We start from the raw sequence: 20,538 nt of genomic DNA, 5'->3' as shown, positions 1-20,538 counted from the left end.
CATTTGAAAAGGTGATTTGCTGAAATATATTGCAGGTTACATTGAATTTTAACAATGTCATAAATACATGTACATCATCAATTTAACACTTTTAGCACATCTATATTATTATTTTCTATTAACACATTCATTTTATTATGATTTTGTATAATATGTTATATTAAATGATTTATAGACTTCATAATGACTATACATTTTGATGGGCCTATTTTTTTATTCTAAGTTAAACAGCCAATCTGTGTCAAAGTGATGAATTTTTCTTTATTTTCAAAGTCTTAAGTCCCCCTGAAAATGAAAACATCATCGTTGTTCGATGCTGTAGCTCACAGACTGTTCACATTGAGACCGGGAGTACCAATATGGTGGCCGGTGGCTTCACTTCAACCCCGTACTACCGACGGGCGATCAGCAATCCACTGAGCAAATGGAGATCAGTGGGTTTCAAAGAAGCTTTTCAGAATAAAAGCCTCTCTTTTGTCTGTTCCATGACGTCTGCTGCGTTTGCAGCTGCAGCAGGAGCATCTGTGCCCTCCTGAAGCGTTAGTTACACCACCTGAGGGTCACTTCTGCTTCAAACTGAGAAACTTAAGCAAAAGAGGCGAAAAGGGAAGTTTAGAATAAGCTCTAAGGAGAAGGAGAAGCAGTCTGGATGGTTTTCTTTGCTTTTTGAGTTTAGGCAACATGTTTGCAACACTGTGGTGTGGCGGAGGTTTTCAGAAGTTCTCCTTGTTGAAGATGAACTTGACGTCGGCCTCGGAGTGAGAGAGGCACTGTTTCTCCAGAGACTTCCCGAGCTGAGGAGGACCGCAGAGGAACACTCCTACTTTGGACCTGCAGGCACAGAACCAGAACGTCAGAGTCTGATACTCAACTTCCAAGCTTCTGATTCAGAGCAGGGAGCCTCGCCTCGGGTGCTTCGATGCGATGTTGGTGAACTCGTTGTCCCAGTTTGGCTTTCCGTAAAGAGTCTTCTGTTTGAGCCCAGTAATTGGGTCGTTCTCCGCCTCGTGGTGGACGCGGAAATGAGCCGCCTGATTGAGAATAATAATAATAATAATAAATGCTTCAGCAAAAGATGACCAAAAAAAGCGTCCAAAGTTTTGAGCCATCGACAGATGGTCATAATGTTTTGCTCCGTCAGGCACCTCCGTCTCCTTCCAGCGGGTCAGGTAGATGTTGTAGCTGAGGAAGTCGGCCATGTCTTTGTCCGCCATCTGACGCTCCAGCGACTGCAGCAGGTCGGCGAACCATTCGAAGGCCTGAGTCTCAGGACACAGCCAGTAAAAGTAGATCTGCAACAGAAGCGCCTCAGCAGGTAAAGTTCTGATCCGTTTGTGCTACAGAACCCTGTGAGGTTCCGCGTTCTGACACGATAAAAGGTTTCGATGGATAAAGTGAAGTGAATTAAAACAGGGTGAATTTGGAAGCACTGTTTTTTTGGGGGAGGGGCAAACCTTTAAGCTCCTCCCCCCAAAAAACAGTGCCCAAAATATCTGCTGGCATTGGCTGGGTGCGTTTGTCTGATCTAAATCCAATCTGAACCTGATTTCTAGAACGATATAACGGTTTTCTAGCTAATCATTGATCAATTTCTATAGCGTCAGTTCACAACACGTCATCTCAGGTCACTTTCCAGGTCACGAGAGTCAGATTGATTGTAAGTTTTCTATTTAAAGAAAACCAGTTGATTGCATCAACTCATTGGCCTTTTCTCAATATGTGTCCTCGTGAAACGTCATCAGCCTCAGCCCTAGTACCGTTCCAATTCACAAAGTACAAGGACCTTCGAGGCCAATGGCAGCCAGGTCTAACTTCAGCCCGTCTGGAGCGGCCAGGTCTAACTTTAGCCCGTCTGGAGCAGCCGGGTCTAACTTTAGCCCGTCTGGAGCGGCCAGGTCTAACTTTAGCCCGTCTGGAGCGGCCAGGTCTAACTTTAGCCCGTCTGGAGCGGCCAGGTCTAACTGTAGGCCGTCTGGAGCGGCCAGGTCTAACTGTAGGCCGTCTGGAGCGGCCAGGTCTAACTGTAGCCCGTCTGGAGCGGCCAGGTCTAACTGTAGCCCGTCTGGAGCGGTCAGGTCTAACTGTAGCCCGTCTGGAGCGGTCAGGTCTAACTGTAGCCCGTCTGGAGCGGCCAGGTCTAACTTTAGCCCGTCTGGAGCGGCCAGGTCTAACTTCAGCCCGTCTGGAGCGGCCGGGTCTAACTTTAGCCTGTCTGGAGCGGCCAGCTCTAACTGTAGGCCGTCTGGAGCGGCCAGGTCTAACTTTAGCCTGTCTGGAGCGGCCAGGTCTAACTGTAGGCCGTCTGGAGCGGCCAGGTCTAACTGTAGCCCGTCTGGAGCGGCCAGGTCTAACTTTAGCCCGTCTGGAGCGGCCAGGTCTAACTGTAGGCCGTCTGGAGTGGCCAGGTCTAACTGAAGCCCGTCTGGAGCGGCCAGGTCTAACTTTAGCCCGTCTGGAGCGGCCAGGTCTAACTGTAGGCCGTCTGGAGCGGCCAGGTCTAACTGTAGCCCGTCTGGAGCGGCCAGGTCTAACTTTAGCCCGTCTGGAGCGGCCAGGTCTAACTGTAGGCCGTCTGGAGCGGGCAGGTCTAACTTTAGCCCGTCTGGAGTGGCCAAGGCTAACTTTAGCCCGTCTGGAGCGGCCAGGTCTAACTTCAGCCCGTCTGGAGCGGCCAGGTCTAACTTCAGCCCGTCTGGAGCGGCCAGGTCTAACTTCAGCCCGTCTGGAGCGGCCAGGTCTAACTTCAGCCCGTCTGGAGCGGCCAGGTCTAACTGTAGCCCGTCTGAGCGGCCAGGTCTAACTGTAGGCCGTCTGGAGCGGGCAGGTCTAACTGTAGCCCGTCTGGAGCAGCCAGGTCTAACTTCAGCCCGTCTGGAGCGGCCAGCTCTAACTGTAGGCCGTCTGCAGCGGCCAGGTCTAACTTTAGCCTGTCTGGAGCGGCCAGGTCTAACTGTAGGCCGTCTGGAGCGGCCAGGTCTAACTGTAGCCCGTCTGGAGCGGCCAGGTCTAACTTTAGCCCGTCTGGAGCGGCCAGGTCTAACTGTAGGCCGTCTGGAGCGGCCAGGTCTAACTTTAGCCCGTCTGGAGCGGCCAGGTCTAACTTTAGCCCGTCTGGAGCGGCCAGGTCTAACTTTAGCCCGTCTGGAGCGGCCAGGGCTAACTTTACCCCGTCTGGAGCGGCCAGGTCTAACTGTAGGCCGTCTGGAGCGGCCAGGTCTAACTGTAGGCCGTCTGGAGCGGCCAGGTCTAACTGTAGCCCGTCTGGAGCGGCCAGGTCTAACTTTAGCCCGTCTGGAGCGGCCAGGTCTAACTGTAGGCCGTCTGGAGTGGGCAGGTCTAACTTTAGCCCGTCTGGAGCGGCCAAGGCTAATTTTAGCCCGTCTGGAGCGGCCAAGGCTAACTTTAGCCCGTCTGGAGCGGCCAGGTCTAACTTCAGCCCGTCTGGAGCGGCCAGGTCTAACTTCAGCCCGTCTGGAGCGGCCAGGTCTAACTTCAGCCCGTCTGGAGCGGCCAGGTCTAACTGTAGCCCGTCTGGAGCGGCCAGGTCTAACTTTAGCCCGTCTGGAGCGGGCAGGTCTAACTGTAGGCCGTCTGGAGCGGGCAGGTCTAACTGTAGCCCGTCTGGAGCGGCCAGGTCTAACTTCAGCCCGTCTGGAGCGGCCAGCTCTAACTGTAGGCCGTCTGGAGCGGCCAGGTCTAACTTTAGCCTGTCTGGAGCGGCCAGGTCTAACTGTAGGCCGTCTGGAGCGGCCAGGTCTAACTGTAGCCCGTCTGGAGCGGCCAGGTCTAACTTTAGCCCGTCTGGAGCGGCCAGGTCTAACTGTAGGCCGTCTGGAGCGGCCAGGTCTAACTGAAGCCCGTCTGGAGCGGCCAGGTCTAACTGTAGCCCGTCTGGAGCGGCCAGGTCTAACTGTAGCCCGTCTGGAGCGGCCAGGTCTAACTGTAGCCCGTCTGGAGCGGCCAGGTCTAACTTTAGCCCGTCTGGAGCGGCCAGGTCTAACTGTAGCCCGTCTGGAGCGGCCAGGTCTAACTGTAGCCCGTCTGGAGCGGCCAGGTCTAACTGTAGCCCGTCTGGAGCGGCCAGGTCTAACTGTAGCCCGTCTGGAGCGGCCAGGTCTAACTTTAGCCCGTCTGGAGCGGCCAGGTCTAACTGTAGCCCGTCTGGAGCGGCCAGGTCTAACTGTAGCCCGTCTGGAGCGGCCAGGTCTAACTTTAGCCCGTCTGGAGCGGCCAGGTCTAACTGTAGGCCGTCTGGAGCGGCCAGGTCTAACTGTAGCCCGTCTGGAGCGGCCAGGTCTAACTGTAGCCCGTCTGGAGCGGCCAGGTCTAACTGTAGCCCGTCTGGAGCGGCCAGGTCTAACTGTAGGCCGTCTGGAGCGGCCAGGTCTAACTGTAGCCCGTCTGGAGCGGCCAGGTCTAACTGTAGGCCGTCTGGAGCGGCCAGGTCTAACTGTAGGCCGTCTGGAGCGGCCAGGTCTAACTGTAGCCCGTCTGGAGCGGCCAGGTCTAACTGTAGCCCGTCTGGAGCGGCCAGGTCTAACTGTAGCCCGTCTGGAGCGGCCAGGTCTAACTGTAGGCCGTCTGGAGCGGCCAGGTCTAACTGTAGCCCGTCTGGAGCGGCCAGGTCTAACTGTAGCCCGTCTGGAGCGGCCAGGTCTAACTGTAGCCCGTCTGGAGCGGCCAGGTCTAACTGTAGGCCGTCTGGAGCGGCCAGGTCTAACTGTAGGCCGTCTGGAGCGGGCAGGTCTAACTGTAGCCCGTCTGGAGCGGCCAGGTCTAACTTCAGCCCGTCTGGAGCGGCCAGCTCTAACTGTAGGCCGTCTGGAGCGGCCAGGTCTAACTTTAGCCTGTCTGGAGCGGCCAGGTCTAACTGTAGGCCGTCTGGAGCGGCCAGGTCTAACTGTAGCCCGTCTGGAGCGGCCAAGGCTAATTTTAGCCCGTCTGGAGCGGCCAAGGCTAACTTTAGCCCGTCTGGAGCGGCCAGGTCTAACTTCAGCCCGTCTGGAGCGGCCAGGTCTAACTTCAGCCCGTCTGGAGCGGCCAGGTCTAACTTCAGCCCGTCTGGAGCGGCCAGGTCTAACTGTAGCCCGTCTGGAGCGGCCAGGTCTAACTTTAGCCCGTCTGGAGCGGGCAGGTCTAACTGTAGGCCGTCTGGAGCGGGCAGGTCTAACTGTAGCCCGTCTGGAGCGGCCAGGTCTAACTTCAGCCCGTCTGGAGCGGCCAGCTCTAACTGTAGGCCGTCTGGAGCGGCCAGGTCTAACTTTAGCCTGTTTGGAGCGGCCAGGTCTAACTGTAGGCCGTCTGGAGCGGCCAGGTCTAACTGTAGCCCGTCTGGAGCGGCCAGGTCTAACTTTAGCCCGTCTGGAGCGGCCAGGTCTAACTGTAGGCCGTCTGGAGCGGCCAGGTCTAACTGAAGCCCGTCTGGAGCGGCCAGGTCTAACTTTAGCCCGTCTGGAGCGGCCAGGTCTAACTGTAGCCCGTCTGGAGCGGCCAGGTCTAACTGTAGCCCGTCTGGAGCGGCCAGGTCTAACTGTAGCCCGTCTGGAGCGGCCAGGTCTAACTGTAGCCCGTCTGGAGCGGCCAGGTCTAACTGTAGCCCGTCTGGAGCGGCCAGGTCTAACTGTAGGCCGTCTGGAGCGGCCAGGTCTAACTGTAGCCCGTCTGGAGCGGCCAGGTCTAACTGTAGGCCGTCTGGAGCGGCCAGGTCTAACTGTAGCCCGTCTGGAGCGGCCAGGTCTAACTGTAGCCCGTCTGGAGCGGCCAGGTCTAACTGTAGCCCGTCTGGAGCGGCCAGGTCTAACTGTAGGCCGTCTGGAGCGGCCAGGTCTACCTACACATTAAAAACTCATGAAATTAATAAAAGAATCGGTTTCTTTCCTTTGAATCAGCCCTGTTCTCTTCTTCTCAACGGTTCAGACCCAAACCCACCTTCTTGGTGAAGACGTCCTGGTTGTTCTGGATGTGTTTGTACCACACAGACTTGAGGATGGAGGCGAAGGGAGTCACTCCGATTCCTGCTCCCACCAGCATCACCACCTCGTAGCGGAACACGTCCTCGCTGGCCGTACCAAAAGGCCCGTCTATGGCAACCCTGAATGCCAAAAAAAATCATTTTTATGCAAATTAAGTTGAGATAAACAACTTTTATTCATTAGATTTCAGTCGTTTGGTTTGATGAACATCTCAACCTCAATAGATTTCTTTTTCTTCTTTTTTTTTTGCGCTCTCCAGTCTGGGAATCTAATTTTTTGTTCATATCAGCTCCTTATAACCGTCTTAAACCAAACTAAGGACTGTTTCAGTGTCACTTATTGTCCCATGACTCGCATTCAGAGTAATGTTTCTAGTGCAGCTCCATTTAAATCTTTCATTTCGTTCATTAAATTTTCATCCCCTGTGGTAGGGGAGGGTTTACTTGTAATTGTTACATCTACTATAAATCTACAACTTTGCACGATGAATAAAGAGAAGAACTCATAAATAAATAGGGCAATAATGACATCCAAATGGAAAAATGTCTGAAAATATGCACAATAATGGATGTTTGCGCTTTTATAAAGTAATTAACCCCTTAACACCCACACTTTTATTGCTGTGCACAAACATACTTCATAGCAAAAACGCCATTGGCCAGTAAAATGATATTCTAAATCCCACATGCTTGTGATATATCTCATTTAAAGAGTAAGACCTTCTAGATTCTGGAAATATGTGTACAGACTCTGTAGGTTTTATACAAACCAGAGCTGTGTAACTTCAATCGTGTCCAAAAAAAAAAAAAATGAATGAAAAAAAAAAATGCAATTTTTATTATGTTATATCTTTTGCCTAATTTAAAGTTGAATTTCAGATCTTTGCACATAAGCATTTTGAAACTATGACTCTTTATGTATGTAAAAAGGTCCATTTGGCACAATTACACATCAAAAAATTTAAATTTAAAGTCATTTTCTGCATTTTTTTTTAATTGAGGAGGTGAGACAATTTGCCAATGGAATTTAAAATAAGAAAACACAATTGCCTTTTCCTGTTTCAAGTGCATATTATCTAATTATCTTATTTTAAGAGTAAAAATACTCATTCAGATAATCTCATTTACCTGCTTAAATTAAGGATAATTACACTTAATTTAAGGGATTTTTGCTCATTTCTAGATCGTTTTTACAGTGTGTGCCAAATTCGAACCAAATATAAAATGTACACTGGCAAGAAGATCTAAAAACAAGTAAAAATTTCTAAAATTAAGTGTATTTACCCTTAATTTGAGTAGGTAAATTAGCTAGTTTGCCAATGGAATGAGTATTTTTACTCTTAAAATAAGATAATTAGATAAAAAGCACTTGAAATAAGACAATGCAATTGTGTTTTCTTATTTTAAGTGTAAATTGTCTTGTTCCATTGGCAAAATGTCTTTTTTACCTCCTCAATCCAAGAACAAATGCACTTATTTTAATAAAAAAAAAAAAATAAATAAAAAAAAAAAGACTTCAGCAGCCTGTAAAGATCTTCTAGAAAATTTTCTTTAACTACAATATTCTTAATATGTAACATTAATATTTGACCCTTTTGGATTTTGGGTAATTTTGAATGGAGTGAAAAACTTTAATCAGTGTTTTATTAAACAATATGTTTAAATTTAAAACTACTTAAGTCATTTTTCTTAAAATAAGTGCATTTTGTATTGAATTGAGGAGGTAAAACAGATACTTTGCCAATGGAAAAAGAAAATTCACATTTAAAATAAGAAAACACAATTGCATTGTCTTATTTCAAGTGCATGTTATCTAATTATCTTATTTTAAGAGTAAATATTCTCATTCCATTGACAAATTATCTCATCTACCTACTCAAATTAAGGGTAAATACACTTAATTTAGGAAATGTTTTATTTCTTTCTAGATAATTTTTCCAGTGTAGTTAGTATATAGTATATATCTTAAAGCAGCCTGAAATGCGTCAGTGTTTGAAAGGTCCAACCTGCACCATTAGATGATCCTATCACTGCTGCGTTTCTATGGTTTCTATGGCTTCATATTAGAAATGAGGAGAGACAGAAACGCACAATAACCCGGCAGCAGCTTTGAATGCAGCTCCTTTTGTCGGCCTCACAAAGCTCTGCTTGATCAGAGGAGCAGCGATCAAAGCTGAAGCGATTTCCCGCCGTTTGCTCTAATATCAGCACTATTTTCCCAGCTTCATACTTGGGCAATTTCCAGGCCTCCTGCTGCTCTGGTTTATCTCCTCCGCAGGCCTCGTACAGCGCCTGAGTCCAGTCCCCGACGATGCGGATGTGGGCGCTGAAGTAGTCCTCCTCCGGGGCGGAGGTCAGGGTGAAGGGGTGCCACTCCAGCCTGGACACGGAGGGGCACTGGATGAAGACGTACTGTCCCACCTCCATTTTAAAGCCCTTCTTCTTCATCTGCAGCTCCAGGGTCTTGGAGGGGTGCATCACCACCTGCGGAGCAGCGAAAGAGAGACACGTTGTGTTCTATTAACCGGTTGGTCACGAGTCTGATTAATGTCAGGTCCTTGTGATTAAAAATTATTATTTTATATTATTTCTATAGCGTCAATTCACAACGAATGTCATCTCAGGTCACTTTGCAGATGTGTCTAGTAGTTCCCATTGATTTAGCTTGTAAAACGGGGAGAATGGCGCTAGGCTTACCGCACCGTGACGTCACTGCCAGAAGATGGCAGGAGGGAGATGTTGCTATAGTTGGGCAAAAATGGCCGCTTTTGGACTCACTCATTAACGCTAAATTCATTAAATCACTGTGAATGTATTAGTTTTAGGTATAGATAAGGATCCATTGATTATTCCTTGCTGACCAGACTTTTCCTTTAAGCATATATGTTTAGATTCCCTTTTCTATCTGATATCACCATTGCCACTGTCTATTTCATTGATCTTCATTATGTTTCTTTAAAGTCGTAGGGAAGCGGCTGTTCCAACCGTTACATTTCCGAATTCTCCCGAGTGGTGCACGACTTCACACGAATGAATAAAGTGAATGTGATTGGTCGATTATCAAGGGGGCGGGATTGTTCGCAAGCAAGTTTGATTGTAGCTGGTTTCTCGGTAGCATCTTGCTAACCACTTAGCAACTTAGTGCTAGCAGGTTCCCAATTGGAAATTCCATTGGGACCAAGTAGCACTAAATTGGTGACTTAGAAACGACGCTGTCAAGGAACGCTATGGACAGCGGAAACATGCAAGAGGAGGAGAGTTTAGTGTCGGAGGTCGTGGATGAGTCTCCTCCGTCATCCATTTTTTATTTAGAGGAGGAAAGCGGGGACGAAGATGTTATGGAAGAGGACGCCAGGGCGGCAGAAGCTTGGTTTGGTGTAGAAGGCTTCCAGCCGTCCATGTTTGAGCCCTTGCCTCGCAACGCTGCCAGTTCTGTTAGCTCTACGCCTGCCGAAGACACAGACGTCCATCCCCGTGAACACTGGGACGCAACTCAATGGGAAAGGAAAGGATTCTGATTTCAACCGTTGCGTATATTAGCTGCGACATATAAATCAAAATGCTATGACCAAAAGAATGTGATTGACAGATGACCGTTGATATATGATTGGTCGAATTTAGGTGTTTAGGCTGACTTAGAACTAACTGGCCTGCAGAAGATAACGGAAAAAACACAGATTTTAAGACAGGATTTATTTTTTAAATAGAAATTTTCTAACTTTTGGGACAATATGGTCTGATAAAGAGTACATGCATATGCATTCCCTACGACTTTAAATGCATTTTGTACGGTGTCCTTGAGTGCCGAGAAAGGCGCTTTCAAATAAAATGCATTATTATTATCAGGTTGAAGTTCTAGAAAAGATCAAGTCGGAGTCCAGAACTACATCTGACAGTTATATTTGTGGGGTTGACTTTAGACAAAAGACGTTCCTAAAGCCTGAGACGTTTAGCCAGATAAACCAGACGAAATGGGAGGCAAACATGATTTTGGCTGCTGGCGGGCGGGGCTAGTTTACTAGGCTATGAAACGTTTGGAGATATCAGAAATATCAGCAAGATTTAAGATATTTTGATGTCATGAAAGGCTGGTACTTCATAATGATTTAGTAAACACTCGGTATGTCCTGTGGGAAGCAGGGCGCCGCCCGTTTGGACCTCATTCCTGATCAAACCCTTGCAGACTGAAGCACACCTTGGTGATGACCACTTTCTGATGGGAACGATAGATGCGGACGATCCTCTCGCAGACGTACAGGATCATCGGGCCCACCACCCACTTCCACGTCTGAGGAGAGCAAAAGGTTTCAGGTAAAGATCTGAACTTTCTTCAGATCACCTCGCTGCCGGGCCTGCATCAGTTCCTCACCCCAGGTGGGTTTCCTGCAAACACGGGGACGGCGCAGCCGGACTCGTTTTTACCCCAGTCCTCGAATCTTTTGGCGCAGACGACGGGATTGTTCGTCTGGAGGCTGTTCGAAGTCTGTCCCCGGACAATTCGTCTGCAGTCAGAAACACAATGGGCTCAATATTTAACATGTAAACAGCACAAAAATAATTATCAAGTTATGATCATTCTAACGGTGCTTAAAGACTTTCATTCTCGTTTTTTGGTACATTTTATCAGAGGAGTAAAGGTTTAGATCCAAACATTACCAGGAAGCTTCTAAGCAGAGTTAAAGATTCATTAACTTTGTCTTCAATCCCAAGTTCCTTCAGACTTTTTTACCAATTAACTCAAGAACCAAAAGACATCAGTACAACTCAGAGGTAAGTCCAAATGATAGAAGCAAAGGCGTCTTAAGACAACAGGACTTTATTCAGATGTTTGGTTGAAAATCAGGTTTGCACATCAAGAAGATATGTCAGAGTCTCAGACATCCAAAAGGGGATGGCCTTCAACAACTAAACAGGACTTGTGATGTGACCTCAACAACATAACGAGCTGAAAGAGTTGAATCTAAAGAGGAAATCACCGACAAGCAGCATTACTTATTACCTAACATCTTGTTGGTCCCCAATGAATGGTTCAAAGTCTGAAACTAAATAATGCGAAGAACTTTTCTGTTATGATCTGCTTTTCTGGTTCTGTTCAGGTTTGATTTCTGTTGTTCTCGCCCCTCCCTCTTTACCCAGCATGCATTAGAGCAGACTTGTCCGTTTATGAGATTGACAGCTGTCCCAGCATGCACTGCAGCAGCAGCGGCTTCCAGGTTATTAAGTTCTCATTTAAGGTGAGAACATTATACTTTTAGCCCATCTGCGGCAGACAGCGCTAACGTTAGCCCATCTGCTGCAACCAGAGCTAACGTTAAACCGTCTGCAGCAGCGAGGGCTAACGTTAGCCCGTCTGCTGCAGCCAGGGCTAACGTTAGCCCATCTGCAGCAGACAGCGCTAATATTAGCCCATCTGCTGCAGCCAGAGCTAACGTTAAACCGTCTGCAGCAGCGAGGGCTAACGTTAAACCGTCTGCAGCAGCCCTCTCTCTGCAGAGCTGTGTGTGAACTACCGCTGGCTCTTATGGCAAGTGTTTTCTTTTATTTGGCAAAATGTTCATTTGATTTGTGTTCATCTGACTTTTTTAATTATTATCCCTCCAATAAATACAAAGATGTAAGAATTTCTTATCTAAAAACTATTAATAGCATGAGTTGAAATGCAGCTCCAGACGAGCCGAGCGTGTGGTGATGTCACTAGTACGCTTCTGTTCCATTTGACCCGTATTTATGCTGCGTACTCCCGTTCTCCCAGAGTCCATACTTTCCTGTGTTCTTCTCAAGAACATATTTGGTGATGACACGATTCCGTGCTTGCTTTCTTGTGAATTGAGAAACAGCCTAGGTCTAGATGGCCTTGCTGTCATTAGTCACCCTCGGAGACTCCGACCAGGTTAGAGATGTGCCAAAGCAGGCGTCATCCCACCAATGACAGTCTGGATCCTACCAGAGGACTTCCTTTAAAAGTTTTCGCTATTTGATTCTGCTGTGTAACAGTCCAATCCCGGACTACCACTAACCATCTTAGGGGTGTTTAAAAACAAGAGTCAAGAGTATTTCTTAGGTCTAGAAAGTTCTGTAGGTTTTTGATCTTACCCGTAGCCATGGAACACCAGGCCGATAAAGAAGATGATGAAAAGATGATGCGTGTACCAGAACACCTCAAAGTAGGACCTGCGAATGACCTCCATGGACGAGGTGATGATGAGGATGAGAGCCAAGGTGATGGCCACGCCCGTCAGCCCGGCGATGGTGGTGAACATGACGATGGTGGGGTTCTGCAGCAAAGAAGGACGTTTTTACTGTTTTCATAACTCATAATGTCCAGTCAGTTCAAACAACATGGAGGTGGTGGAGCCACAGTTCCTGATTTATTTCTACTGTAACCTTCCTCCTCTTGCCGGTCAGAATTGTTGACTAACTTCCCTCATTTAGCAAACGGAATTATGTCAGGATATAGTTCCTCTTATGTCTTTGATTAGGAGGCCCAGTTGGGTCTATATTCTAGCTTTAACAACCATTAGGTGCAACAAGAAATAAAACTTTAGACTCATTTTAGAGACAGAAAAACCAAAAGGAGTTCTACTTTCTGCATTTGAGTTGCTCCCCAGATGACTTAACTAACAGAAATAAGTGAATTATTGTTTAGGTGATGCATGAACTGCTTCTAAAACCAGACATTTGTAATAGTTTTTAGTTCAGTAGAGATTGTTTTTACTGAACCATGAGGTGTTTTACTAGAAGACAGCTTCTGCTTCAGGGTTTAATGACACCAGATGGTTGAAGTTTCCAAAAAAGTTTAAATTGCCATTTCGAAGTGAAAAAGCTTAATTGATGGGAAGCAGAATATCTTCAAACTTGGGAACAAAGTCCAGTGGATTGTTTTTTAACTTTTTTTAGAATGACTGTGACCTGGATGACTGAGAATCTTCACCAGCATATTGAAGGCGGGGAGTTTCAGACAGATGAGGTCAACCTCAGGAGTTCAATAACAAAAAGATTTGTGGATTTCATCATCCATGTTTCACAACATCGTAAAAAAGCCCAAAGAACATTGGAGTCTGTGTATCTCAGGGGCGGCGGCTTTAGGAGCAGATCCAATGGGATTTTAGAGCTATGTGTGGATTTAAGGTGGACTGAGGGCTGAATGTCCTGAGGTCGGGGGATGAACAAAGCTTTGATGTCGAAGCTGAAGGGGAAAAGAGGGGCTTTGGTTGGAATCGGCTCCCAGTTTAAAGAATGAGGGATGGTTTAATGGTTCTTATGAGGCTTTCCGTGGGAAACTTTCTACCGTAGCTTCTGGCAGGAAACTAGGACTCAATTTAATTTCACAAACATCCTGGATGCTGTGTTTCATCTTTCAACGCTACAATGTACATCTTTTATGGTAATCAGAGTAAAAATATCATCAACTTGATTGAGATTTCAGGACCCAGCATTGAGCGATTTCCAACCTAAGCTCAGGTTTGGGAGCCATCAGGATAGACGACTGCTTTCCACACTATTTGATCCCGCCATCTCTATATCAGGGGTTGGTCCTTTAATAATGGATGGAAATGTTTTTTTAAAGAGCTGCTGCCTGTGAAACAGGCTCCAGAGGAAGGACGAGTCGGTGTCAGCAGTGCAGTGATGGAGTTTCAAGGCGGTTCATGGATCCGCTGATGGAGCGTCGCTCCAGTGAGTGAAGGTCAGAGTGTGATAGAGGTCACTAACCTGTGCTCGGTAACTGCCTGGCACTAGTGATGCATACAGTTGGTGGGGATTTATCATTAGGCAAAACTAGAGGCCCCAAGTTCCTAGGGGCCCGTAAAGAAATCCTTTACACATATGGTTAAAACAACTAGTCCTGTACTTTGTGCACATTAATTAAGTTTTTGATAAAAATTGTTTCGCTAAAATGCCATCAGAACGCTTATGATATTAAATGTGTCAGCCCCCCCCTTCAGTGTCCACCATATTGGATCAGTCCATTTGCTGCACATGTTCAGAAAGGTCCAAACAGACAGCAGCAAACCATTTGAAAACAAACCATGCAAAGAGCAGTGTTGCCAACTTAGCGCTTTAGTCGCTATATTTAGCCACTTTTCAGACCCCTCTAGCACTTTGATTTCTAAAAAGCTCCTAGCGCCAAATCTAGAGACTTTTTTCTGCAACTGGAGACTTTGGAGACAACATCTAAAAGCAGCGAACTCTGCTCTCCAGAGCGAGTAGATTGGTAACCCCGCCTCCTGCTCTCCTCTATCTTGTCTGCTGTCATGATTCATGCAGCTATTATTTCATCCAAATGAAAAATGGAGAACAGATAAGCAGATCATGGCTTGTCTACAGTGAAAAGAAGGACTGGGTTATTTACTTTGGCCTTTTTGGAAACACAGGAAGAGCAATCAGCTAAGTGAGCTTAGTGCTTGGAAAAAATCTTTCATTCCTTTAGAGACAGCATGAAAAGTCAGCTGAGTACAAAACATAGAGAGGAAAACAAGAAGAAAAGGGACAAGAAGAGAGGGACACAACCTAGAACAGATAATGGATGTCTATTCTATTACTTCATGCAGCTCTCTTAATTTATTTGAATCCCTCCTGGCCCCCTGGTACATTTTGTCTAGAACCGCCACTGCAAAACAAGGCTTTGTTGGGCTACTGTATAAAGCCTCGAACTCAACCCTATTTCTGCCATTTTGAATTGAAAAAGCTACCTGGATGGGAAGCAAAACATCTTCCGACTTGGACACAAATCCAATCGATTGTTTTTGAAATTCTTCAGCTCAACTAAATAAAACTGGAATGGTTGCTTTTGAAACAAACGAAGAGCGTTTAAAAGTTAATCCAACTGGAAACCAACCAATGGGGCTTTAAATCTGTGTGTAGCTCATTCTCCATCTAGAAATACCATAGAGGTTTATCCACAATATAGACGACTCATATTTTGACTTTCGCTACTTTTAAAAGACAGTGAAGAATAAAATATTTGGTATTCAGCACAGAAGAAGCTGTAGAAACCACTCACAGCAATGGAAAACAGATGGAGAGATGATGCATTTACCAGAACACCTCAAGGTTGGCGTTCAAAGGAAAGTCATGAGAAAGTATTTTACATGTTTCCATGACCGAAAAAAAAGATGCATTTGTCATCAATGTGTCACGGCTTTTCAAAAGAATTACGAGAATTTAAAAAAAGAAGTTTGCTTAATGACCGAAGGCAATTATCTCAAAGAGGAAGTGTTACTTCATATAACTTCTGTATTGTTTCTCACTAAGGCGTGATTTTGCAACAGAGTTGAGATTTCTCAACATTTAGCAACGCTGGAAAGCTTCTAGGTTTGCCCCTCTATGACTAAACCGCAAACAGAAAGGAGTTGCTGTCGCCAGGGGAACCGTGCCCTACCGTCTCATTGCTCCTTATGGGGTTCAGGAAGGAGGCGTTGTCTCTGGTGCCGATTTCAGACAGGATGAAGGGAAGGTGGCTGTCGTTGCGATTCAGCTGGGCGTTCATGAAAAACTCAAAGTTGAACAAATGCGCGACAATGTGAACAGCTGCAAAAAAAAAGTAATGATGATAAATGTGTAATAAAGTAACCTGTTCTTCAGCTGTTAAATTAAATTAAAATTTCTGCTACATTTGTTGAAAAAAAAAAAATTTTATTTACAAAAAAGCTGGATGTGGATGCATCTTTGAGAAAGTTTAAAAACCTCTTTCAGTGGAGTACCACCTGGTTGTGTATTTGGTCCCCTTATTTTTTTATTTTTTTCTCAACCCAATTAAAGATAAATATTAGATAAAATGTAACTTTACTTCTAAAACCCTGAAATATAGTAGTTAATTTTTGTTGCTTTATGCAAAAATAAATAATGTTTTTCAGTGGAGTACCACTTGGTCGTCGTGTATTTGGTCCCCTTATTTATTTATTTTTTCTCAACCCAATAAAATATAATAAATAAAAATAATAATAATATTAAATAAAGTTTTACTTTATTTCTAAAACCCTGATATACAGTAGTAAATTTTTGTGTCTTTGTGGAAAAAAAAAAAATCTCTTTCAGTGGAGCACCACCTGGTCGTGTATTTGGTCCCCTTATTTTTTAAAAAATTTTCTCAACCCAATTAAAAATAAATATTAGATAAAATGTAACTTTACTTCTAAAACCCTGACTTATAGTAGTTAATTTTGTTGCTTTATGCAAAAATAACTAATCTCTTTCGGTGGAGCACCACTTGGCTGTGTTTTTGGTCTCCTCATTTTTTTGTTCTTAACCCTATAAAAAAAAATATATATATATATATATATATATATATATATATATATATATATATATATGAAAATGTAATTTTATTTCTAAAACCCTGACATACAGTTGTTAATTTTTGTTCCTTCAGTCGTGAAGATTCTCAGAACTGTACCTGTATGAAAGGCAATCATGTAGGCCACTAGTTTGTGAAAAGTCAGGTTTCGGTCGAGCTGCCGAGCTGCAGTCCGGCTACAGCACTGAGAACGAAACAGAACAAAACAACGATCACACACCAGCCGGCTGACTGGAGCGTAAAAAGCCGAGTGTGTTTCAAAGTTGACACCTGGATGGAGCCTCGGAGCAAGGACAGCAGGTTCCTGCAGACGGGCAGCAGGATCAGCATGCAGTTAAAGTTGAGGCAGGCAGCAGGAGCTCTCGCCCATGACAACGCTTGCTGCAGGTCAAAGGGATAAAGTTAATGCATACATTAACATGAACAGTGTTTTTCCTTCTACTGAGCAGAACGCAGCTTTAATCTGCACGTCAGCTGCACTTCCTCCAGTCTCTGGCAGTAAAGTGGTTTTTAACAACTAGAAATTAGGCGATAAACACTAAAGCAGTAAAAATGTTACCTCCTGTCATCACATGAAAAAAAAAAACATTCACATCAAAGCCACTTGATTAAGAAGCAGACCCTGCTCCTCTGGACTGCAGCGTGCAGCTTCTTATTGTCATCGATGTGACGACAAACGTTTACATTGGAAAAAATCTAAATCTAGAGTAGATTTTTCTTAAAATAAGTGCATTTGTTCTTGGATTGAGGAGGTAAAAGAGGCATTTTGCTAATGGAAAAAAAAAATTACACTTAAAATAAGAAAACACAATTGCATTGTCTTATTTCAAGTGTATTTTATCTAATTATCTTATTTTAAGAGTAAAAATTCGAATTCCATTGGCAAACTATCTAATTTACCTACTGAAATTAAGGGTAAATACACTTAATTTAAGACATTTTAACTTATTTCTAGATTGTTTTTCCGGTTTAGCTAAAATAAGTGCATGCACTGGAAAAACGATCTAGAAATAACTAAAAATGTCCTATAATTTCTTTTGTATAATTTATAGTTGACCTCTCCCACTTAATACTTTCTTCATCTTGTGGACAGCAAATGTGTAAAAATTCAGATCTCTGACCATAAGCTTTGTGAAACTAAGACCCTTTCTGAATGTAAAAAGGTCCATTCAGCAAATTGCACTGCAAAAAAATCTAAATCTAAAGTCATTTTTACCTACAATAAGGGCATTTTTTTTTCTCGAATCGAGGAGGTAAGTTAGACACTTTGCCAATGGAACAAGACAATTTACATTTAAAATGAGAAAAAAAAAAAAACAATTGCATTGTCTGATTTCAAGTGCATATTATCTAATTATTTTATTTTAAGGGTAAAAATACTCGATCGTTTTTGCAGTGTGTGCCAAATTTGGACCAAATGTAAAATATACACTGGAAAAACAATCTAGAAATAACCGAGAAAGTAAATGAGATGATTTGTGAATGGAATGAGTATTTTTACCCTTAAAATAAGATAATTAGATAAAATGCACTAGAAATAAGACAATGCAATTGTGTTTTCTTGTAAATGTAAATAGTCTTGTTCCATTGGCAAAATGTCTCTTTTATCTCCTCAATCCAAGAACTAATACACTTATTTGAAATAAATAAATAAATAAATAAAAAATGTATCTATATTTTTACTTTTTCCAGTGTGTTTAACTGAAGCATAGGGGTGACCCATCATGCTGTGGGCCAATGGAACTGGTGCAGCCCACTGTAAGGAAGAGTGGTTAGATATGGAACCACACGCTTTATGATGGCTGCATAGACCGAGTGGTTGAGGTTGAACCGTGGTTCAGATGTTTCACTAGATACTAACGAGGTTAAATTTATGCATATTTATCTTTAATACTGTGGAAATTAGAAGAAAATCTAAAAAGCTCCATTTTTGTTTCTAAAACTCTAGATTCCTCTGGATTTTAAATGCCTATTTTCCTTCCTGCTGCCTGCACTGGCAAAAAACTATCTAGAAATAAGTATGAATTTCTTAAATTAAGTGTATTTACCCTTAATTTGAGCAGGTAAATTAGATGATTTACCAATGGGACGAATACTTTTGCTCTTAAAATAAGATAATTAGAGAAAATGCACTTGAAATAAGACAATGTGACTGATTTTTCTTATTTTAAATCTAAATTGTCTTGTTCCATTGGCAAAGTGTCTCACTTATCTACTTAATTCAAGAAAAAATGCCTAAATATATGTTAATTTTTCCAGTGTGAAGCCTAACGTGTCTATTTGGCTTCATATTCTATTGGTGTAATTGAACTTTCTCTCTGGAGCTTCATCATTTTTGCTTTTTTTTCTTTTTCCAGATGACCAGTTCGCTAAAAGAGGAAGGAGCCGAAGACGTGGGTGGACCCACAGGTTTGACACTGAGGTTGAGAAGTTTAGGCGGCAGCTGCGTTTTGAGGAAATGAAAAAGACCGGCTCCTGCTTTTGGAAGCGTTTAAATTCTACACTAGAAAAAATCTAAATCTATTTTTTAAACTGTAAAAATACTCATTTTATTGGCAAAGTACCTAATTTACCTCCTCAAATTAAGGTAAATACACTTAATTTGATGAACGTTTTCCTATTTCTAGATCGTTTTTCCAGTGTAAAGAAGTTCTTTAATGGTCTGCACTGGAAAAACGATCTAGAAATAAGTAAAATTGTCTTAAATTAAGTGTATTTACCCTTAATTTGAGGAGGTAAATGAGATTATTTGCTAATGGGATGAATATTTTTACTCTTTAAATAAGATAATTAGATAAAATGCACTAGAAATAAGACAATGCAATTGTGTTTTCTTATTTTAAATATAAATTGTCTTGTTCAGTTTGCAAAATGTCTCTTTTACGTCGTCAATCCAAGAACAAATGCTCTTATTTTAAGAATAAATCATTTATCTAGATTTCTATTTTTTTCAGTGTGACCTTTAAAGCTGATTGCAATGACTGTTTTAGGTGAGAAAGTGGACTCACCCCGAGCAGCACCCTGGTGTAGAACCAGCGATCCACCAGGAAGGCCATGTAGAAATGGACGAACAGGAAGGCGTTGATTCCCAGCCAGACAAGCTGGATTAAAGTGGAATTAAAAACACAAATATTGGAGAAAAAATGATCAAAATGCCAAAAATGAAAAAAACAAATCAGAATTTTCATCATAAATTCATTCTGTATCTGAAAAGAAGTTGTTTTAAATAAGAAATGACAGAAATATGTGATGTGCTCACGATGACAAAGATGGAGAGTCCCTCATTGGCGACGAAGTTCCCCATGATGAGCGAACGCTGATGCCAAAGTGTGAAGGAGGAGAATGAGGAGCGCTGAGGGCCCTGGGCTCATTTATACCTTCAGCTCAGCGGCAAACGGGAAGCGGCTGTTTCCTAACAGACTGAAGATTGATGGCTCAAATTTTCATCATTCAGAAAGTCACTGCAGACTTTTTAAAACCTCGACCTGTTGACTGAATAGAAGCTGACTCTATTTCACTGCATTTAATAGATTTAAACATACAGGTTACTGAATACTCAGCTTCAATGTTTAAAGAATAATGAAACATTTAAATCAAAATGGGAAAAAGTCATTTTTTGTGTCTAAGGCCACAAAATACAAACATAGAATTAGATAATTATCACAAAACTTACAAAACCACTAGAACTGTGTCATGTTGTTTGATAATTTAGAGGCTATTAAATCCTGATAAAGATGAGCCGTTTATGATGCAGAGCTAACATGCTAATGATTCAGATTATGGTCACTTTATCACCTATGTCAATATTTCAGCCTTTGATCCAAAAATAACAATGCAACAGACAGATTGGAATTATGGGTAATCCAGAGCATAGATTAAAACCATAACCGTTACGTACAATGTGTTAGCGACCATGGATACCAAAAGGAGGAACTTAAGCGGATTTTAGAAAAGGTAAAGGAAAGAAGAGCTGCTGGAAAAACAGAAAATGTTGTGGTTCATATGGGGCCCACCCAGATAATGTTGCTTACGGGCCTGTTGTTGTGTCGTATTAGTTTTAGGTATAAATAATGATCCATTGGGTATTCCTTGCTGACCGGACTTTTCCTTTAAGCTGAAGTGCATACAGGTGTTGGAGCGGTCTAGTCAAAGTCTGGTCTTAAATCCAACAGATGTTGTTTCTATCCAGTGGCTTAATCCCTCTGAGAAAGAAAGCGTTTTTTTTGTTATTCTGTGAGGGTCAGGTTGGCTTGGAAAGGTTTCTGCTCATAAT

General features: G+C 43.5%; 1 protein-coding gene across 1 annotated transcript; it reads right to left on the bottom strand.

Annotated features, from left to right (window-relative positions):
* Positions 1-677: 677 nt before the first annotated feature.
* Positions 678-19,734, bottom strand: LOC119794640 (cytochrome b-245 heavy chain). The gene is made up of 13 exons (XM_038302269.1): positions 19,525-19,734; positions 19,274-19,366; positions 16,536-16,646; positions 16,365-16,449; positions 15,351-15,499; positions 12,065-12,246; positions 10,341-10,473; positions 10,167-10,259; positions 8,202-8,455; positions 5,929-6,091; positions 1,146-1,307; positions 907-1,031; positions 678-831 (listed from the first exon to the last, which is right to left on the bottom strand). The coding sequence occupies exons 1-13, from the start codon at positions 19,567-19,569 to the stop codon at positions 714-716; spliced, it is 1,713 nt and encodes a 570-aa protein (XP_038158197.1). The 5' UTR covers positions 19,570-19,734; the 3' UTR covers positions 678-713.
* Between the last annotated feature and the right edge of the window lie 804 nt (positions 19,735-20,538).

The sequence above is a fragment of the Cyprinodon tularosa genome, unplaced genomic scaffold (genome assembly GCF_016077235.1).
Source record: "Cyprinodon tularosa strain WSP-4 unplaced genomic scaffold, ASM1607723v1 ctg486, whole genome shotgun sequence".
In the NCBI taxonomy this organism is placed as follows: domain Eukaryota; kingdom Metazoa; phylum Chordata; class Actinopteri; order Cyprinodontiformes; family Cyprinodontidae; genus Cyprinodon; species Cyprinodon tularosa.
The sequence above is the reverse complement of the archived record's forward strand: the minus strand, read 5'-3'. Positions and strand labels throughout refer to the sequence as shown.

What these genes read in the sequence shown, in the direction of transcription:
- LOC119794640 (XM_038302269.1), bottom strand. Translation starts at nt 19,569, where the DNA reads ATGGGGAACTTCGTCGCCAATGAGGGACTCTCCATCTTTGTCATC. An exon ending in CTGGTGTTCCATGGCTACGG is followed by an intron (nt 10,474 to 12,064) that starts GTAAGATCAAAA and finishes TTCTGACTGCAG; the next exon opens with ACGAATTGTCCGGGGACAGA. An exon ending in ATCGCATCGAAGCACCCGAG is followed by an intron (nt 832 to 906) that starts GCGAGGCTCCCT and finishes CTGTGCCTGCAG; the next exon opens with GTCCAAAGTAGGAGTGTTCC.